Source organism: Haliaeetus albicilla, chromosome 2, assembly GCF_947461875.1.
Source record: "Haliaeetus albicilla chromosome 2, bHalAlb1.1, whole genome shotgun sequence".
Lineage (NCBI taxonomy): Eukaryota > Metazoa > Chordata > Aves > Accipitriformes > Accipitridae > Haliaeetus > Haliaeetus albicilla.
Genome location: NC_091484.1, coordinates 52,959,457 through 52,980,840, shown reverse-complemented (window position 1 = coordinate 52,980,840; position 21,384 = coordinate 52,959,457). Strand labels below are relative to the sequence as shown.

Below are 21,384 nucleotides of genomic sequence, written 5' to 3'. Positions count from 1 at the left end.
TCTTATCATTAGTATATACCACCTTTTAAACTTACCTCTATAAAGCCCAAAGAAACCTTCATAACGTAGCACTTTCTTGAAGCAATCAAAGCTGTTTTTATACATAAGTTCTCCCACAAAAGAGCCTGTAGAGCGCTGGTTTTGCATTCGAGTTTTTACCAAATCAATTGGGTAGACTGCAGTGGCTCCAACAGCTGCAAATAAAAATCAAACTATAAGAAAACATGATTTTGCATTTGCCGTGTTTGACTGCCACGGTCATCTTCCACATTTACATCTCAAGTATCACTTGTATCTTTTTTCCTCCACTATATATTCTGGATACATTAAACTACCTCCTTGTTTTAACCAAAAGCACTTCCTGGCCCTACGTCACTATTAATCTGATTCTTCTGAAACTGGTTTGGTCACAAATGAAATAGCAACACCATCTGCAAACTCCAAGGGCTCGTAAATTCCAAAACTCTTGTAGACCAGATGACCCCTTCCCCTTCAAACTTATAGACATCCCATCCCTTAGACATGGCTCCAAGGGAAAGACTGAGAAGCCTTCCACACTTAAATGAAAGGCAGAAAGGGAAGAAGGGCAGGAGAAGAAAAAACCCAAACAGTGAAGATGAATATTCTTTTGCTCAGCCATGACTAACCTCCAGCAACCGAACCAAGGGCAAATCTGTATGCCGATTCTGCAATCTGGATGAGAATAGGTCGAGACACATCACCTGAAGCTTTCTGTCGAGACAGGATTTAAAAGGAAAGACAAGAAAAATAATCAGAACATCGTATTTCATGAGAGAACATCTCATGATCACACAGAGATAAATATACAGATACCTGGAAAAAATCCCACAATAAACTGGAGATTTTGTTTTCAATTATTATTTCTTTTCCACTGATTTCTAAGTGCCGTATAATGTAGCCTCTTCAGATTGGAATAGCAAAGAAAGACTGATACTACAACAAAATTATACAACTCCAAAATCAATGGTCTAAATGTGCATATGAGGGCACACATATTGCATCGCAAGTCATTAATTTTCTACAGCTAAAAGCAACTCCAGTTTGGAATTTCATTCTACTGTTGCCAAAACCAGGTATACCTGTTACTTCTCAGGCCATCAACTATGCAAGCATTGTTCATACATATTAGCCAAAGGAAAATAAGGTTTCATAAAGCAAAACTTAATTTTGCTCACAGTCTATGAGTGCTAGATTCAACCCCATGAAAAATAAATTGCAGAAGTGCTCCAGATTTAACATTTCTATCTAATGAAAGAAAAGAATTAGGAAAACAGAAGTTCTGCAGGGGCATTAAGCCTTCCATACTTACTATCACTTTTTGTAATACTTTTTTTTTTAGGATACTACAAGTAAAAGGACAAAATAAAAATATGGATATATTTTTTCCTGAAAACGTGTTCAAGTTCTAGCTAATGTTCCAGTGTGCGTGGAGCTGGCCAGAAAATAAATTGAAGGTATCAATATAGCTGAAAATATTTTCAGTCTTAGCATCAAGCAGCTGACATTAAAGAGGAATTGAATGGAAAAATGAAAAGGTAGGACACATATGCAGAAGAAATTGTAAGATTTAAGCAGGTTCATATATCCTAGCCTCTTAAAACAGCATAAATCATACTAGCAAAGACAGTGGCCCCAAAGCAAAAATTGAAGAAGCTGCTACTTTCAGCACCTCATTTTTGGCTACATTTTACTGCCACCTATTGTAACTTACGTTACTTGATATTCAGTCCAATGCAAATGCTTTTAACTCCTTTAGAAGTCTTCTAGGAATAGATGGTGAGCTTTTGGGAGCCAACTCATTTGAATTCATCCCAGCATAGTCAACATTTAGTCACTGCTCAAACAAACATAAAACCGCCACCCTAGATACTGTCTTGGAGTGGTGGTGGGGGTGTTCACATGTAGGGGAGGGAGGAGAAGAAGAAAGAGAAGCAAGAGATGCATGTGTACACACACAGAGGCCTGGCTTATGGCCTGGTAGTCCTAAAAATGTAGCCTGCATCAACTCATTGTGGTCAAACTGGCGTCTCCGCACAGACCCAGAGCAGGAAAAAAAAAACCAGCAAAAAACCCCTTAGTCTCACAAGACACAAAGTTAAGACTGCCTCAAAATAGAGACAGAGAGAAACAGAAACAGAGGGTTAGTTTTAAATCTATTTGTACAGAAACTCGTGTCAATGAAAATATAAGATATGCTAAAATAATATGAAAACTAAAAGGTCAACAGGTTTGACATTTGAACAACATTCTTTTTTTTTTTTTTTGCCTCAAAGACAACAGAAGTTCATTTGCTGTTATACCATCGAAAGCCTTTAGTTTTTGGAAATGCAGAGAATATTAATGCTTTTACTGAAACTGTAATGGTAGACTAAACAATCTCTCCTATTTTGATATTCAGCAGAGCTCAAGGCAAAGTAGAGAACACTCTGAAGCCAGGAACTTGCGTGTGTGTTCAGAACAAGGGCTGCTATTTAATAGGCTAGATGCTGAATTTGCTATCCATATTCGAAGCAGGAAGTCTTCTTTCCTCATTAAAAAGAGCAGAGAGCAACAGAATCACAAAACATAAACACCTTAATTAGGTATACACCTAATATTTACTGAATGGCTGGGTGACACTCATATACATTTTATCTTTCCAAAGTAAATTGCATTTAACCTGTCCAAATGCAGCCCAAGAGAAAGGGGCACAGAGAAGAGATGGAGAGTACGTGACACAGGTTAAAAATAAATTCTAACAAGAAGGTATTCCTCACAGATATTACAGAACACAAGAGAAAAGCAACGTAGCCAACAACACAGAAGGAGGTTGGCTATCTATTTACTTAGCACTGGAAACAGATAATAGCATCATACTGGCTTCTGTTCTTACCTGCCTCTGAGCCTCAGCCAGGTTGTAAGGCAACGTCCCTTCCTCCAGAGGAGCAATTCTTTCAATATCAGCTAACGTCATGCGCCTGAGGAAATTAATTCAGCTTAGCATTTGCTTAGAGATGGGTTTTCAAATCACAAGAAGTTACTTGCATGTGGCCACTACTACACAATCCTGTTCCCCAACACCACCTCCCACTCCTTCCAAGGAGAGAGGAGGAAAGGAAAGAGAGGAGGACAGATAATTCTCCACTTACCCCCGTGGCTCATATAGATCTGCTAACTGAAACAAGATGTCAACTTCCATGGGTGTAACCTGACCAAATTTCTGAGCTGCCAGAACAAACTCCTCTGCAGCAGAATAAAAATATAGAAAAGAAAAACTAATCAAACTAGAACAAATAATCCAGAGCACCCCAGAGCTGCTTTACATTTTAGCATTAAGTAGAAGATGCTGGTGGGGGAGGGAGAAGGGGAACAAAAGTGACCCACCACAAAAGTGTTTCTGCCACTATGTAAATGTATGTTTTAAATAGTCTATCCTTCATGCAAGTAAGTACAACTCTCTGGTCTTAAAGCTTAGCACTATCAGCAGGATTTAGGATATCTGACATACGGTATCAATCAGTTGCCAGTCAGAGGGAAAAAAATAAAATAAAAAGCAAACAGAAAAAAACCTCAGGAGTCAAGAGATGTGGAACTTTTCATGCATAGTCCCAGTAGGCCACATTAATGAAACTTTGGCATTGCACAGGGAATTCTCTATAAAAGTGGTTAGATATAGCAGATAACATCTTGTTCCAAGCTTGTAGATCAGCTTACTGTGTCGCCAATACAAGTTTATGGAATTCTTCAACTACCCTTGAAGGTCACTTTAATAGGCTGCCAATTTGGCAGGAGTCCTAGGAAGTTTTTTAAACTTTTAAATATCTTTACATACTTTCCTCACCCTGCCCCCACCACCAGTTTACTAGGACCTTTTTCTGATTGAAACAAAATGAAAAACCTGGAGGGTGGACTCCAACAGGAGTGTACAAAACTGAGTGGCGTACCAAGGAATCCTAACGAGGCAGGCTTTCTCCCCCTCCCATTGATTTAAAAGCATACAGATGAGGTCTTTCCCTCCACCCGCCCCAACCAAACACCCAAGGAAACTTCCAGACTGCAAACATTTCTACCAACCCTTAGTGACTTCCACATCTTTTCTATTTCCAGCCAGAGTACTGTAGATCTTTCTAATGAGCTCCATGTTGTTAAGGAGAGAATTAAATCCATTAAAATAGGAAAAGCTGACCTGATGGGAAGTGGTACCTCCAGCAGCCTAGAGTAGAGACAGTAAAAGAAGAAAAGAGTAAGGACACTGTTACAAGACTAAGAAAAATCTTGAAATGAAGGTTTTCAAACAATGTTATTTTACAAGAGCGACAGTAGCACAGGCTTGCTTTTTAAAAAAACCTGCAAAATAAAGAAAACTATGAAAGATTCTTATGTTACTGAAACTAATCATGACCAGAATGTAAAACTCTCCCCACCCTACAAACCTAAACAAATACATATGCAGGATTATAGCAACATAACCAGTAGTAATTTACAAAGTTCAAGTTTCAGTACTGCTTCACTTGGAAATGTTTCATAAGTTGGCTTATTTCTAGTAATGAGGAAATCTACTTCTACATGTAAAGTATATTACTATACAGAAAAATTTCAACAAAATCAAAACATATTCTGAAAAAGGTCAACTGAAACATTTAAATTCACAGGCATTTCAAGTCATGGAAAACCAGCAGTAAGCTCTCAGGCTTGTATCAGGCAGTCAAACAAAATGGGAACAATAAGGTTCAAACAGTTATTCATTCTCAAATGAGAACTGAGCCTAAAACTTTATTTTAAAGTGGTGTTGGGTCTGCACACAGAAAAATTATTGAATCAATTCCCTATTTAAAGTATAAGATTGGTGATCAAGGAAATTTCTGAAAACAATGCATATGCTTGCCAAAATTTAATTGATCTTGAGGAAGAATCAAAAATCTTATGTTTTATGAAAGAGTATATGACCCAAGAAAGCTGGTAACAAGACTGGGGAGAGAATCAAGGGAGAAAGTATCAGATCTCATTGTCAGTCCCTAAGTCTTCTGGCTATGCTTTTTGCTATATGCTTCTTCCAATATTCTGTCCAGAGTTTGCAGTTCTCATCACTTCACAAACCCCCTGGAATTCTCCCTTGCAAGTCAAAGCAGAACAGATTTCTTTAAACATGGATATGGCCAGACTTTGGATTACTTGGAAGGTGCTGTTACAAGTTCCCAAGATTAGAAACTGTGGTCAAAACCAAATGTAATTTTTTTTTTCTTCAGTGAAATTGCAGAATTGTAATATTTAATTTGGTTTATGCACTTCACGCTGAAAAAAGTGTATACTCTAGTGTAATAACTATCAGTTAATATATATTGAACATCCTTGGGTGATTCTAGTTCATTCACTGTCCCAGGTACTTGGAAATTACACTCAGGAGCTTAGACCTGACATTACAAAACAAGTCCTTTGAGGATGACTTCCTAAGTGGGATGCAATGGTATTTAACATATTTGACACAGTCTACTGTGATGGAATGACTGGAAATAGTCAGGCAAACTCTACATTTGTAGGCCATTACTAAGGTCCATATACCTGCTTTGCCTTTTGTCTCAGGAGACCAGGAACATTGAGGATACATATTCTGCAATGAGGGTTAACTTTCATATGTGTAGATAATAACTGCTAGACTTAAAAACATGCATCCATAAGCTGGACTACGTGCCACATATAGTGGTTGAGGTACATAAAAAAGGAATCCCACATCTGTATCCCAGGTCTTTGCCAGTCGGGATACCAGAACTACTCACAGCTACTAGACATTCTTCTACAAATGGTGTCAGCATGTGTGGCCGGATAGTGACCATAATGTCCCTGAAGTCCATAGCTGTGACTCTTCCGGCCTGAGCATTGTCTCTCTGCACAAAAGCTTGTTTTGCATGTTCTAACTGTATCTCCTGAAAACACATTAAAAAAAAAAAGTTAGGTTCAAAATCATCACCTTAATAGTTAGATTTTATATAATGCAATCCTACAAGATATCTCGTATTTAACAAAACACGACAACATGCAATCTAATTTTCCTTGGATATTGGATGTGTAACTTTCAGGCTTTTCTATCAGTGACAAATATGGTCTCTGTCATTGAGCTCAATATCTAGGACAACCATCGTGACTTCTCTGCTGTCTGGACATTAGGTCATGCAATTCATTTAACTGAGAAATGGAGGACAGATATCAACACACCAGTGCAGGTAATCTCCCACTCATGGAGATTAAAGTGTTCCATGATGTGCATTATCCAGTTTATTGCATGTGTCACAGCAGGTCAAAATACTTTCTGTAAAAGCGTTTGCTACTCATTGAACAAGGATAATGCAATCATCAGAGATCTCCATGTAGACATCCACTAATCTTGAAAGCATTCCCTCAAAAAGCATCCTCATTTAAAACAAAGTTATTTGTCTACAAAAGACACCAGCAGTTTAGTTAGAACTCTTTGTATCACAACTGATTAAGGATCAATTCTCAGTATTTCAGCAGTAGTAACAGGCAGAGATCAATCACAAGCATTATCTGATGCAACTACCTGATAATCTCATTTTGTGATTCAAATGTACCCCTGAGAGAAGAGGGGAGAAAAAAGGCATTTTATTTCTCAAAACTGTATCTTTTCCTACTGTAACCTTCACCCTTTCTTCATGAATTACTGTTAGACTACTTTTTTTTTTTTCATTTAAAAGGAATGATCTTGCACAGATAGTAACTCGATAATACATATGAACTTTTTGTTCAGTTCTACAGGTTTGCCAAAACCAGAAAGACCTTTTGGTGATGTAGTTAAGACTTCCCAATCTGTCTTTCTTTGCTGAATGGAGGAAAAAAAATTATCATTGCCATGTCCTCCCTTTAAATAAGGCTTACAAAAACTTATTCCCTAAAAATACAGTGCTTAGTCTGAATACATATTCATAATCACTTATTCAGAAAATGGAATCAGAGCAAAAGTATGTCAGCAATACTAAGCAAGTCTTGCAGTGGACCTTGACACTATCTTATTATTTTCATTATATTTGCAAATATATGCCTTAAAAGTCATATTAAGCCAAGACTCAGGCTAGTCAAGAATCACCAGCACGATGTATTCACAGTGAATATGATCTCCTGTAAGTTGATATTTATCTCACAGCAGTATTCAAGGGAATAGAGAATGAAGGGCGAAAGGCAAATTCAGTCGGTGTAGCATCAGACCTGCCAGAGGCCTGCAGCTGCCACCCCTACTTCAGCTCATTCAGCTCACACCACAACCACCGATGCACGCTGCCACTCAAACCACGCTTGTCCTTTCATTTCAGCCTCCAGACATCTCCAATTTCAGTCCTAATTTCTAATTAAAACACTGCACCCTGACCTGAAAGGTATGATGAAAATCTCCTAATATATTAGGCAGAAAGAGGAAAGGGGTGGGGAGGAAAGGACTGATCAATGTTTCAACACTGTTTCACTCTCAGAATTATTCAGAAATTTCTGCTTTTGATGAGAAACACTTGTGGGGGTTATAATTTGAAGTGTTACAATTTCAGTTCTGTCACGTTTCCTTTACATTATAGCCCCCTATGTGGAGGTGTTACAATTCAGCAATAATATTCACTCCAGCTGGATGCAGCCATGTAAGCTCTTGCTTCACTACAATTGTGACTATAATTTCAAGAGGAATTTGGAAGCAAGCAATTTCGGGAGATTTACGGTGGGAGGAGCACAAGAACACAAAAAAATTTCGTCAGCTTGAGGCAGGCAGCTACTCGGGAAGCAGAGAGCTCTGAAGAGAAGTTGGGTATAATAACTCTTCTATCCCTAAATACACCTGGCAGGTAGAAACATATGAACAAATGAACAAAAAATGTTTGTCATTAAGTGGCAGCATCACCAAAGAAAAAATAAATTTAATTTTGCAGCAGGATTACATGGGAAACTGTGAACGTTGCTTTCTTCTCCTCCTCTTGTTCAATTTGTTTTAACCACTGAAATTGCTGGCAGTGTTGTGCTGGCAGAATCCAGCACTATAATGCAGTAAAAAACCTGGACACCACTTACAGAAGTCCAATCTCTTACCACCTGTGTACACCTATCAGCAAATTTGGAGGTACGTATACCACTGGTTGGACCTTGGCTGACAGTGACGTCTCAGCCACAGAAGCAAAGCAGGGCTCACGTTCCAGAGAGGTACATTAAGTGCATGTTTCTTGTCATCACCCAGCTAATTGCAAAAGGGCTGTTAGTACTACAGCTGAGTACAAGCCAAATCACCCCATCCTATCCTTGCTAACATGATTCCTTTCAATCTTCTTGGTACCTGTGGAACCCACTAGACAGAAGAATTATCCCACCTGCTTAAACACATGGTCAAGGACTCAGTGCTGCCATTTGCCCATGTTCTTGTCAGCTACAAAAGAGCCACTTAGCTGTAGACAGACAGCAAGACAAAACTCTGAATAGGATGATGTCAGTCTCCTGGAGCTCCCTATTTGCACCTCCTCCTTAGATCAAATGGAATGGTTTAAGCATACTGCAAATAGATAGAGAAGATTCATCCCACCTTCTCAGAACGGTAGGGTCTTTTTAGGCTACGGTTATTTTGAGCTGTGCTATGCATCTTCCAGTTGCACTGAGCAGAAAAAAAGCACAAGGACCTTCAGCCACATGACATACCCAAACCATGACCATGGCAGTGACACAGCATACAAGAACATGCAGACCATTACATGGTAACACACTTAGTCTCAAAACTAAATTTCACCTATAAAGTCAGGCACAAAAAAACCACAGACAGATATCACTTCTTTAATCACTGTACATTGCATAACAACGTAATAAACTCCTTAAAGTGTTTAATGCAAAAGAAAGGCTATCTACTCCCTCGGTCTCCAAGCCTGAAAGTTGAGACATCTCACAGCATGACTAACTACGTTTCAAAATGAGGCTCAGTAGCTACCAGCAATTTATCAGGGAAATCTTTATGAGACGTTTATAACATTGCTTATGCTGTGTATATGCAGCTAAGATAAAAAATACCACCTTAAAAATAAACTGAAAAACTATAAAACAAAGCTGTAGTGTTTAGAGGTGCTATCTGACTTGCAATAATTTTTATTGTTTCACCTATTTCAGTCCAATATTGTTTACCTAGACAAATGAAGGTTGGAAGAAATACAATCCTCATTGCTTTGCAATACAAATTATACATTCTAAAGACTCTTCTCTGACTAGACTTTCTGTAATCTTAGATATACTTAGAAAACAAGCTTCTCCCTTGATGCTGGAAGTCCAGAATTCCCCCAGGTAGTATAGGACTTTGTGAAAAATTAATTTGCACATCATGGCAGGCATGCTGGCACCAGAATTTTCATGAAATTATTTCCTATCTAGAGATTTTTACCTCAGCTTTCACTTGCAGCTCATTAAAAGCTTCTTTACTTTCCACTTAGAGATTTATGTTTGGGTTCCATCCCAATGGATCTACAAGTCATCAGATACAGCACAATCCTTTCCACTGGACTAGGTCCCAGGGTTCAATTATAAAGAGTACTACTTCATCAGCTAATATGCTGGGCACAAATAAATTCCCAGACAATGTGGAAATGGATTTACCAGGCCCACATGTAAGCCTATGTTAAAATTCATCCTGCGGAATAGATTTTACGTGCTGAGAAAGGGGCCAGTGTTGCTCTTCGTGAAGCAGACTTGCCACTTAGGTGATGATGGAACATGACCATATCCAAACATATAGATGTGATGGATATATAGTGGAGATATACAAGCTAATTTTAAGCTAGCAAAATGAGAAGCAGGGTAAAACAACACACCTTGAGCTCTGGGTTGATGCAAACAGATTGTTAACTGTATTAGAGTCAAACAGTTTGGAGGCTATACTTTTGGGAATCTCTGTTACTGTAGACAAAAAAAGTGCTGGCAGGATGTAAATATTCAGAATCCCATATAAACTCTTCTTACTTAAAGTCAGAGCGATCCATCTTGTGCGCGGATCAAATATAATAATGTTATTTTCCACGTATCTTCAGCTTTGCCAGAAGTGATGATTACCCCAAATGCTGCGACAGATAATGAATATGTAAAAATTTTATGTGGCATAATAGGACCCAGCGTGAATGAATTTGAATCTAGCTGGATTATTTCATTAAAAGTTGCAAATTGCATTGTACTTACAAAACAGTACCTGAAGCGCCTTACAGAACCATCTGGTCCATGTTAAGTGCAATGTAAAGAGCATTCACACATCAGGAATGCAGAAAGGTAATTTGGTATCCACTGTGGTCTCCTGCTGTCTAAGGTCCAAGGTCTAGACATCAGACCAAGGAGACTGACTCATGCACAGGCAGAATGTCAGAAGGAAAGGCTGACTACCACAGGTTACAGAGCTTAAAGGAAGATTTCTATGCCTGTGAACATTAACTCTCCAATTTGTGCTGAGAGTTGTGTGTTCAAACTTCAGTATCTGTAATACAATGCTGCAAAACAAGAATCACCTGGGAAACCTAGGCGTTCCAAAGATTTACAGTTCTAGAAAGTGGGTAGGCAGATGTACCCAATTACTGTGACTGACTGAGCATCCTAACAAACTGTACTGATAGCAGACAGCTTTGGCAGAATCTTAGGACAATTAATTTATTTGAAAATCCTTGCAAATATGCTGAGAGCATCTTTATTAGCAGCCTTAGAACTTTTCCTGAATGCATCTCAACTCTCTAGAGGACACCCAGAATCATCATCCTTTGTCTCCAGGTTTATGCTTTTCCTCCCTCTTTTTGTCCTATATGGATCATCACCAAAAGGGCTGCCTGGCTCATGAGGACCACTGATGCGTTCCAACACAACCTTTTACTCTGCACTGCAACTAGCTAAGATCCACTTTTGCAGTGGCGCTGGTAAAAAAAAAAAAAAAAAAAAAAAAAAGGCAGGGGCAAGACATACCAAAACCAAATACAATTCTCCCCAGAATATGATCACATCCAAGGAAAGTCCTTTCAGACAAGGAAAGAGGAACACCCCTCCACAGGATGAGAAAGCCTAGTAGTTAGGACTCATCTCCAAAGTTAGAAAACTGCTGCCTCAGCTCTTGCTTTTCCTAATTCAAAGAAAAAACATGAAAGAACCCAAAGACACAAAGAAAGAACTCAACTCTTCCAAATACCCAGCCATGAGGTTACAGGCTCTTTTAGGTCTGTGGCTCTAACCTCTCTCACCGCTACTCCCCTTTTTTGGGGGAAAAAAGTATCCTTTTTCTCATTCTGGGTTTTTCTTCAGGTTGTTCTCAGATCTCTAAACAAACAGACACATGAGGCAAACAGGACTGGTACTCTGTTAAGACTATGATTTTAATCCACCAAAATCAGGATACATATCCAGGTCTTATTCTGTAGTTGGAAGGAGGTAGTAGAACACCAGAACATGTAGCCAGGGGTGTTTTTTCCTAATCAAGTAACACATTTGCTTTTTTATCTAAAAGAGGTTCTAGTTCACTATTCCATCACAAAACTGGTCTATGCCTTAGCTACTTAGGAGTTACAATAGTCAATACAAAACCTAAGGGAATACAATTTAATCATGTCATACCTGACGTCCTCTTCATACAAAGTTAATTAGGCTCTGTTCTACAAAGTCAATTTGAAACATTTGTCTCAATAGCATTATCTTAATTATTCCTCATCAAAATGATACCACCTCCTACTGTGAACTAACATACTTGTGTAAACAAGAAAAAAAGAAACCTTGCAGTCTTGAAGCAGGTTCCCATTTTAAAACTCTCTAGTGTAAATACTAATACAGGCATTAAGTATTCAGAAGGAATACAAATAAGAAACTCACGTGTTTCACCACTTCAAGGATCACTTTTCCTACTGAAGACTATTTTTAACAGTACTGCTGAAATACAGATAATCTGTTTACATTTTATTAGCACAATATTTTACTTTCTGTAACAAAGTACCCCGAAGTATGAATAGCCCAGAATTCCTTGCAAAAGAAAGGTAGTATTTTATTCTCTATCTACCACAAGCAAAGCTAAATAGCCTTTCCCTATCTGAGATACTCTTAATTCAAAAAAGGTCGAAAGTAAAGAAGTGTGTGGAAAGGGCTTGCAGCAAAACATCTTTATTGGATATCAGCACTGAATTAAATACACGTTTGGTAAACATGCTGTTTACAGACAGAAGTACTTCTCAATACCAGTCTGGCAACTGGGTCGAAAATGTTCAATACTGTTATTTAACATTCTTTGACTCATGGATTTAAATATACAGGAGATTTTCAGACTTAAAGGTCTAGGTTTTTAATTTCATGTCTCTGTCTACACAACAGTGTAGAAAAAAAATCAGCTTCTACACACAGGTGCCAAAAACAAAAGAAAAAAAAAAACCAAACCAGCTAGCCTGAATCAGCAATTTTACCATAAGCATATACTATATATCAACACACTATTAAAGTCCAGCACTCTGACTGTAAAAGCCTATACTTGGTCTATCTTTCAACTTTCCTACCAGCATGGTATTTGGCAAGTTTCCAAATACTTTGATTTTTGTAACCTTCTTATTAGTCTTGACAAACTGTATTGTATTAGACCCACCAGTAAAAACTGGGTGAACTCCGCATATGTTAGGTGTCTTTTTCTATCCTTTCCAAAATGCAGCTGTACAAACTCTGAATTCCAGTTAAAAGGAATGTGCTGATGAATCGTGGTCTGGCCAAAAACTTGCTTAGCGTCCTCTGGGAAGAAAAGAAAAATGTTCATTTAATAATAAAATAAAATAACAATAGAGACAAGCATGTAAACAAATATGATATTTTCTAACAGGAAAGCGATACTGTTCATATAAATTAGTAACATATTGTAAAGCAAACCTAATTTTTCCATTTACCAAAATTATCATAAAGTTTTGAACACCCTCACAAACAGTTTCTGAACAATCTTGCTATTTGTGAAGTTTTATACTCACCGCATTTGATCAGAAGAGACCCAACTAGATATTCAAGTTTCAAAGTCAAGCAAGAAAAGATTAAAATTAAAAGACAATTTATAAAAAGATGACTAGAACTAACCAATTTTCAGCATAATCTTTTCAAGCTCCTAACAATGAAAGTTTTGTGTCACTATAATTCAGGCTTCTGTATTATTCCCAGAGTTCTCCACATTCAAACAAATCAACTACAAAAATACCAGTACTTCAAGATCCACTGTTCTGTAGTTACCTTACAGAAGCAGTGACATCCAGGACAGTGGATGGGGGGTACATGGCAGGCAGGTACACAAACTTCTCACCACCTCCAGCACTAAGCAGACTTTAACCCTAGACCTCTGCTACCAGGATGGGGGCAGCATGACAAATTTGTTTGATCACACTGAAATGCAAGCTTCATAGTTTAGTTCAGTTTAGGAGTCAGAACCAGGCAACAGTTTATACAGGCTTGGCAGACTTTTTGGTAATACATGGCATTTCTGGTGAAGAAACGACTATTTGAAATACAGCAAGTTGTACAATCAGTAAGATGGACCATACATTGCTGGAACTGGACTGTACATATTTTAACTAATGGCAAGAGCAACAAGATCTGAGGAAGTACCTGTCTCACACGATGGTGCCCACTTCAGTGTGACAGTCTGTCTCAGCCAAAAATATAGGGCAAAGATATCTTCCGACAAACAAGCTCAAGACCAGAGGTTCCCAACTGCTACACACCTTTCTAATTGCCGTACAACTCCTCCAGCAACGTCAGCAAAGAGCCAGCTCTTGTCTCCTGCTAGTTCCTGCAGGCACAGAGAGCTGGTTCCCAGGAGACACTCCCTACCCACAGGCAGGGCCAGGAGCTGGTCTCCTGCTCCCTTCATGCTTTGTAGAAGAAAGAGCAAAGCACAGGAGCCCAAACCCTGAGCTCCTGTCTGTCTCTGCGAGCAGCAGAGCTGGGAGCCAGTTCCCAAGCGTGGCTGGTGCCTGGGGTCAAGGAAATCAGCACAGCTTTGTGCCTGCTTGTGTGCAGAAGAAGCTGGGAGCCACCTCGCCTGGGAGCCGCCTTCCAGCTCATCCCAGTGCCACAAGCAAAGGTGGGAGCCGGCTCCCTGGGGCCACGAGGTCCTGTCTCCTGCGCAAGTTGAGTTCTGGCTTCTGGTTCAGCCCATGCCAGCCAGGCACAGTGGCTCTGCTGGCCCAGGGAAACCCAGCCAGGGTGGAATTCCCACTTTTAGGCAAGGAGGCAGGAGAAAGTGAGAGCAGGGTGGCATGGCTGAGAGCCAGGAACATGTCAGGAAGCAACCAAGTGAATGAAGGATAAAGACATAGGAAAAAATGGTCCCAAGGATGTAAAAGGGGCAGGTGTCCTGCTGCACAGACCCAGAAGCACTGCAGTTGGCGTTACCCAGAAGGCAGCTTGTTCTAAAGCAAGGGGGTTTCACAGCGAGCAGAGATGATACTGCAGACCTCTTCCCATCCCTCAACACAGTCAGTAGTTTCATGTTTAAAAACACACCACCCACTGATCCCAGGGAATCCGTGGTGAAAGAGCAAGCTGGGTTTAACTTACAAACAGAAAGACTGACCTCAGTTAACCTCAAATTCTTAAAATTCAGAACTTCAAGTCCTAATGTCCTATGAGAATTTTCTGCAAGCAATGTCAGTGCCCCCAGGACATCATTGTTCATTCATGTCTTCAAGCTCCACCACAGCCAGCTTGGATCTTGTCTGCCAGCATTCTCCAGGAGCAAAATTCTGCTCTCAAGGCAACGGGAGGGAAAGCCAATTGGTTCAGGGTGAGGTCCTGTCCCTCTATTGAAAGTCTTTTATTTAGGATGCTTCCTACTGACACAGCTCGAGGCACCTTGTTGCCACATGTTATTGGAGATCACCTTTCTAAAAGTTCCCGCTTTCTGCCAGACTTCCTTCAAAGAAGGCAACCAGCATGAAGAAGACGGCCTGTATTGCCTGCAAACAAGAGGAAATGAAGGCTGTCTCCTCCTGGTAGCGACCACTCTGCTTTTCCAGAGGAATGAAGATATTCACAGAACAGCTCCAGTATGTGTCTCTTGCACAGAAATCAGGTGCTCATCTGCTTCCTCCTTCCCTCTCACCCCACCTCCTGAATTTCCCCAGAGCAAAACACTGATACTGTTTGGAAGAGATTAGGAACAAGTCACTATTTACCAAAAGCTATGCTTCGTTGCACTCCAGATTTGTCTTTGTCAGAGAAAAAAGGTGCTTTCTTACTTGATTTGAGGTAAGAAATAGAAAAAACTTAGCTAGTATAAAAGCAGTCTCAAATTCCTTTTGATGGGGCCAGGCTCCTCACAATCTTTACTTCAGCTTGTTAACATATGAAAGTTACAGAGTGTCCTCTGATTATGCCACCAATTTTATTTTAATTCATTATCATACATTAGCCATCTTGAAGTAACAATGCATTTTGCTTCCCCAACTCTGTGCCCTGTAAACCCTCCTTAGTTGGGGCCCAAAAGAAAAATTCCAGCTGAAGAAAATCAAACATCAAGAAGTGAAAAGAAAAGCAATTTCAGACTAAATACAATGTTTAATTATTGGCATTATAAATGGCAAAGGAACCCACAGCAATAGAACTTAAAACCTTATCAAGCCATCTAGGAATATAGCAAGGTCTATATCCAGGGCATTTGCATTCCCTTGTCTATTTTAGAGATTAAAGGCTACACGCATGCCTCAGAAGTTCATGTAAGTACAAATATCCCTCTGCACAGTCCAAGCAGGAGATGCACACTTAATTTTTGCTATGACTTGGAAAACACAGACTGCTGCATTAGTGTAGGTACTTAGTACAATAGTAAGAGAACTCCCTACACTCCTGGATCTTTTCAAAGTCATACTGTATATTGACTTGGCAACTAATACGAAATGCTTTTTTGACAGAGTGCATGTTGGATTATATAGTGCAGGCAGCTGACTGCAAGACTGCCTACTGTGCTTCTACCGATTCTTTGATCAGTATCCTGTTTAACACTGCCTTTTTACACATACCCTGTATTTCCTTTTTGCAACTATTTATGGTTCACAAACTCCTATATATGCTCAGAGGACAGTGTTTTTCCTCTTTCCTCACTAGCTCTCATCACCCCATTCATCTACAATGTCACTGACTCGAGTCTCATCTGTAGTCAGATTGCCCGATTCAGACATTAAAGACCGTTCATACTCCATGAACAAATCTTACATGTTTTAGCCTGTGATTTAACCATCAAAATGTATCCAATTATGTGCTAGAACTCACTCCAAGTTATTGTTCAGTTCTAACAGTATCATCTCCTAATTATCTATGTCCAGTATTAAAATAAAAACCGGACAATTTTAAAATGTAGTTTTGCCTTAAACCTGCAGCTGAAGTTCCACGGCTACCCACAAGCTGCTGAACTAAACACAGTAAAACATAGAGGAGCAGCAATGTCCTTCAGTAGCCAGGAGTTATTTTGGTTGTTTAGACCTTTTTTTAAAGGAACCTGTTTCACAGAGTTACAGAATAATTTGTGATGGAAAGGACATCTGGATGTCATCTGGTCCAACCTCCTGCCAAAGAAAAGTCCAACGAGGTCAGGTTGCCCAGGGCCATGGCCAGCTGAGGTTTGAGTATCTCCAACGATGGAGATTCCACAACCTCTCTGGGCAACTGTGGTTTGATCCTAAACCAATATTTAATCAAAATATCTGATAAACAGAAGCTTTTTAATCCATACTAAACCACTATTTAATTGTTTTAGTTTTAAAAAAAGCGAAATGTTCATTCTCCAGTGTCTGGAGTCATAAGAGCACAAAATCTAAAGCTAACAAAAGATACAACCATTTCTGTGTTTGCATTGTTTGAACCAGGAGCTGTTGGAAAGCAAAACAAACAACAGGTTGAAGATTTTAAACATTCACTTTTAGAAATCCATGCCGTTGTGTCAATCTTTAAAAAAATTAAACTTCAAAACTCAATTTTAAAATAAATTGCAAAATTCTAAAACAAATAATTGTTTGTCCCTAAGCTTCCTCTAATTAAAAAATAGGTACCTTGTCATTGGTTTCTGATCACTGTTCGAAAAAGTTGTTCTATTCTCCCTCCAGGTGAACTGCCTGCTGGTTTACAGTGGGGTCTTTGGTCCTTTGAGTCCTGTGGACTTTCTTCTCTCCAGTGTACTGATGTCTATGCTTAAATGTTACTGTACAAACAAGTATACTGCATTCACATTTCCATGCTGTGATTAAGAATTATAATAGAAATAAAGCATGCTTTGGAATAACTACAGGCACTCTTGACACAACAAAGACTACCAATATTCCCCAAGTGAAAACTATATATTTGGAAATTTGAAATTTTAAAAGGAAAAAACTGAAAGTCATTCTCCCACTATATTTTACATTTAAGAAAAGTCACTTGACAGAACAAGCTACTAAAATCTTTACAGGGTACAGTCCATAAATATCTGATGTACTAAATCTGAAATTCTTTTAAACTATTTATTTGTGTAACTACATAAATTTTTCATGCAGTGTCATCAAGTCCAATAAAGTTAATACTATCTCAATGTATAGCTAGAAAAAGATTTTATGATCATCTACAAAAAACCCACTGTCCTTACAAAATAGCTGCAACATTTTTGCAGAAAAGCTATCATCATTGGCTCTATTTTATACAAGTTATATGTTCTATAGATTTTATATATGTTATACCTTTACATAATTAAGCAATTTGTGCATGGTATAGAAAACCTGTACCGAAACCCTAGGCCTTGAGAAAAAATGAGATTACCCTCATGATATTGGTAATAGCAACCTCTGTAAAGAACACAGGCTACCTTCTGCAAAGAGGAAAACAAAAGACAAACTTCAAAAGACATAAATTATCATAAGTTAACAAGAGTTCCACATGCACCAATAACCTTTTCAAACCCTTCTGGCAGTAACTGCTTCTATATTCATCACACTTAAGGCCCTGAAGAGGAACATACGAGCATTATAGCTATGACTTGGATTAAACGAAGTAAAATTAATGCAAAGAGTGTGGAATAGATATTTTAGTATAAAGAGATAAGGTTTTTTAAACCTGAATATGCAAATCCCCATCATTCTGCTCAGACAAAAGGTGATACCTTTAAAAAATCATGTTTTGTTAATGGTTAAGCACTACTGTTCATGCATTTGGAAACAGTTTCCTTTAAATGGCTGTAATAAAAAAGTGCTTTTTTTCTCCCAAGGTAATTTAAAATAAATCCTACACAGAAGAAAAGGCAAAGAAGCAAGTCCAGCTGGTCAAATTAAACTTTTGATGAGAGTAGCTGTTTCAACATCGTGACTACGAAACCCCAGCACATTGCCAACTGCCAAGCAAGACCTGACCTAAAGCTCAGTGGAGATGAGAACAGAACAATTTCCACAGGCTTTAGTCCTCACTGATCATTTGAAACAACTCCACATCTTCCATAAGTTTCATGACCCTGAGTGTACCACCAGGTTCTGCAACCTCTTCCCCATGACCCACCCACGAGCATGAGGAATCAGGGTCCAGGCAAAGTGCTGCAGGAGGAGGAGCTCGGAGAAGCCTCATCTCACATCCTTGATCCTCCCTGGTAAGCCATACTGTAGGGACACCTGCACCTTGGTAACCCCAACCCCCTGACCTGACTTCCCAGCCTTCCCTTGGACCTGCCTCATCCCTGTGGACTTGTCTGGCTGACCCTGGTCACTGTCACCAGACCTGCTCTTCTGTCCTTGCTCAGGTAGCGTGGGACTGCACCCCTCGTCAGTGAGATCTGTGCCCATGCCCTGGCCCCTTGGCACCCTTGCTCGGCTGTAGACTCACCTGTCTGGTGGAGCAGCTGGCCCTTGCTGCTCCTGGCCACAGAAGAAGTACAATAAACTTGTGCAAAAGTATACGTGTACAGAGACATGTGCATACATACATGTCAAAAATACTCAAGTAATAATATTTTGTATTATCTTGTTTTACTGGAATTGTTGGGGTTTATCCAAGGTTTGGGTTGGCTTTTTTTCTTTGGGTTGTTTGTTGTTTTTTTTATTTACTGTTGTGAGCTTCAAATACACAGCTAGTTAAAAGTTTATTTCCATCCTTCTACGGTCTGGCACTAAGTGTCCTGTAATGATGACTTTTTACTTTGGAAAACATATGCCAACATCACATCTACTCAGCTAAGATGTGGAATGATGGGCAGTCCAAGCACTTGGCTGGGTTGTCCATTCATCCCCATTCACCCAGAAGAGGTACAACACTCTGGAAGTACAAGTGCTACAATCATCATCTTCATCTCGCTGCTGCTTTGTCAAGGAAATGAGTTGAAACAGTTTTATAGTGGCCATGCTGTAAATTAAGTAACACATCGGAATAGCTTGATTACTAAGGATTGCAAAGAAAAGGTACTCATCCCTCCAACTCCCCTCAACAAAGCAGTAAGAACAGGAAGGGCTGTTACAGCCACCTTCTTCCTCAGGTTAGAAGCCCTGAAATAATATACTAATGCTGTACTTTCACTGCCTCTTAATTCCTCACAAAACGTGGACCACAATCTATTCTGCAACTCTGAATTAATAAAAAAAATAAATTAGGTTCTTTCCTTCTTAAAATATTACAATATTACAAGGAAGGTATCTGGTAGAACACTCAAACTGAAGCTGGCAGAATAGAAACAGAGCACATAAGCTGAAGATAATGGGATTGCATTACATGACTCAAGAAGGGGGGCGGGGGGGTGATTTGAAAAAAGATAGTAGCTCAGGTCAGTGCAATTTATCTGTGCTCTATCATGTGGTACTGCTACTGTTTTAAAACAGATTCATTCAAAAGAGTGCAAAACTCTCCATTAGTGCACCCGATCTATTTAGACTAAGATGAGTTTCATCCGCACCTGAAAAATAAGGCTGCACATATACACTTGCATATAAACACCTAAAAAGCAGAGAATTTACTTCTTTTGATAATCTTCTGTGTGTGCATGCATGTGTAAGTGGTAACTTATTTTTTTTCAGGCCTAGTTACTCCAAATTCAGAGAAAATCCCCAAAGACAAAATTAAACTCAAATAATAAAAATGGTCATTTTAACCAATTTAACTATGTTGAGCCAGTCCAGCTGTGGACTAGTGCTGAATTGTAATGCACAAGCAGGGCGTTCTGCTACTTAACATAAGCCAGTGTTGGTTGCGTGTAACCAAAGCTGTCATATCAAATTCAATGCCCTCGTTTCCATGTGGGTAAGTGAAATCATCATCTGGACTCATTTCTGTTACCCCTATCATGGAGATGTTAAAAACACAGGACTTTCAGAATCCAGACTGACTCAACACCCTTTTTTACACTGGCAGGGGCTGATTTCACTGTAATTGTCCAGGAATACAAATTTACTTCAGAATTCACATGATTGTTTCCAACAGCAGTTTAATATACCAACAAAAGTGATAAAAGCAAACTCCTGGCTCGAAGAAATTATCCTAAACTTTACACTTTATTCTCCAGCACAGACTTGAGAGCTCTATTTCTTTAACAGCTATTTTGCTTAGATAGATGGTATTAAAAAAAAAAAAAAAAATCACTTTCTTGCAAAGCATTAACATACATTTTCCCCCACTTAAATACTTCAATTTCAAATGCACCACAAAATGTACTCCCACAACAGTACTGTATTAGTATAAAACTATTTTAGTTCAATTAAAATGTCTAACTATCTACCCCCAAACCTACCTAAACTGTAATTTTCACTTTGAGCACTTCCAACATGTTCTCAGTTTTGTTTTCTTTTATCAGCTTATCAAATCAGGTCCTGCATTCCAAATGTTGGAAAAAAATAGTCATTAACTGCTAGGTAACAGCAGATTTTCCAATTTAGAAAACTAAATTACACACACTGCAAAAGTATGTGTATTTTGCTATCTGAAATTTCATATTAAAATTTGTAACAACAAAACACTTTCCTAGCTCTTAGGGCCTGCTGAAGTTTTTACCTTCTAATCTGTAATTCCAGGACAATTTGAAAAAGGGATGGGGGAAAAAAAAAAAAATCAAGCTTAAAGTGGTACACTGCTGCTGCCACAGTTTAAATATATTCTGGTGTGGAAGCTTCTGGTTCCTCCCCAAATGCTGCCTAGTAATCATGTTGGGCTTTTTTTTTCGCAACAGGATATACAGCTGTATGAAAGATGGCTAACCCTCAGCTTACTGTTAACCAAAGAGTGACCTCATATAGTTGAAATTTACTCTCAAATTGGCTTTTTCCCCACCTTTTCCACAACTATTTCTTTCTTTTTAACTAGCATGAAGTAGCAGCAGAAAGCACAATATTTTAGCCATCTGAGCATGTAGTATCCTTGAATTATCCCACCAACTGGAAGTGCTTTCTGTTACCTCTA

At 39.0% G+C, this 21,384-nt stretch overlaps 1 protein-coding gene across 4 annotated transcripts in view; it reads right to left on the bottom strand.

The window, feature by feature from the left end:
- SLC25A13 (solute carrier family 25 member 13) overlaps positions 1 to 21,384 on the bottom strand; it is a 105,016-nt gene that overhangs the window by 40,190 nt on the left and 43,442 nt on the right. For all 4 annotated transcript variants that reach the window (XM_069774694.1, XM_069774687.1, XM_069774680.1 and 1 more), the window contains 7 exons: positions 12,605 to 12,744; positions 5,775 to 5,921; positions 4,075 to 4,213; positions 3,150 to 3,243; positions 2,894 to 2,978; positions 648 to 732; positions 36 to 194 (listed from right to left, as the gene is read on the bottom strand). In XM_069774694.1, coding sequence (XP_069630795.1) covers positions 36 to 194; positions 648 to 732; positions 2,894 to 2,978; positions 3,150 to 3,243; positions 4,075 to 4,213; positions 5,775 to 5,921; positions 12,605 to 12,744 — 849 coding nt within the window. The remainder of the gene's footprint in view (positions 1 to 35; positions 195 to 647; positions 733 to 2,893; positions 2,979 to 3,149; positions 3,244 to 4,074; positions 4,214 to 5,774; positions 5,922 to 12,604; positions 12,745 to 21,384) is intronic.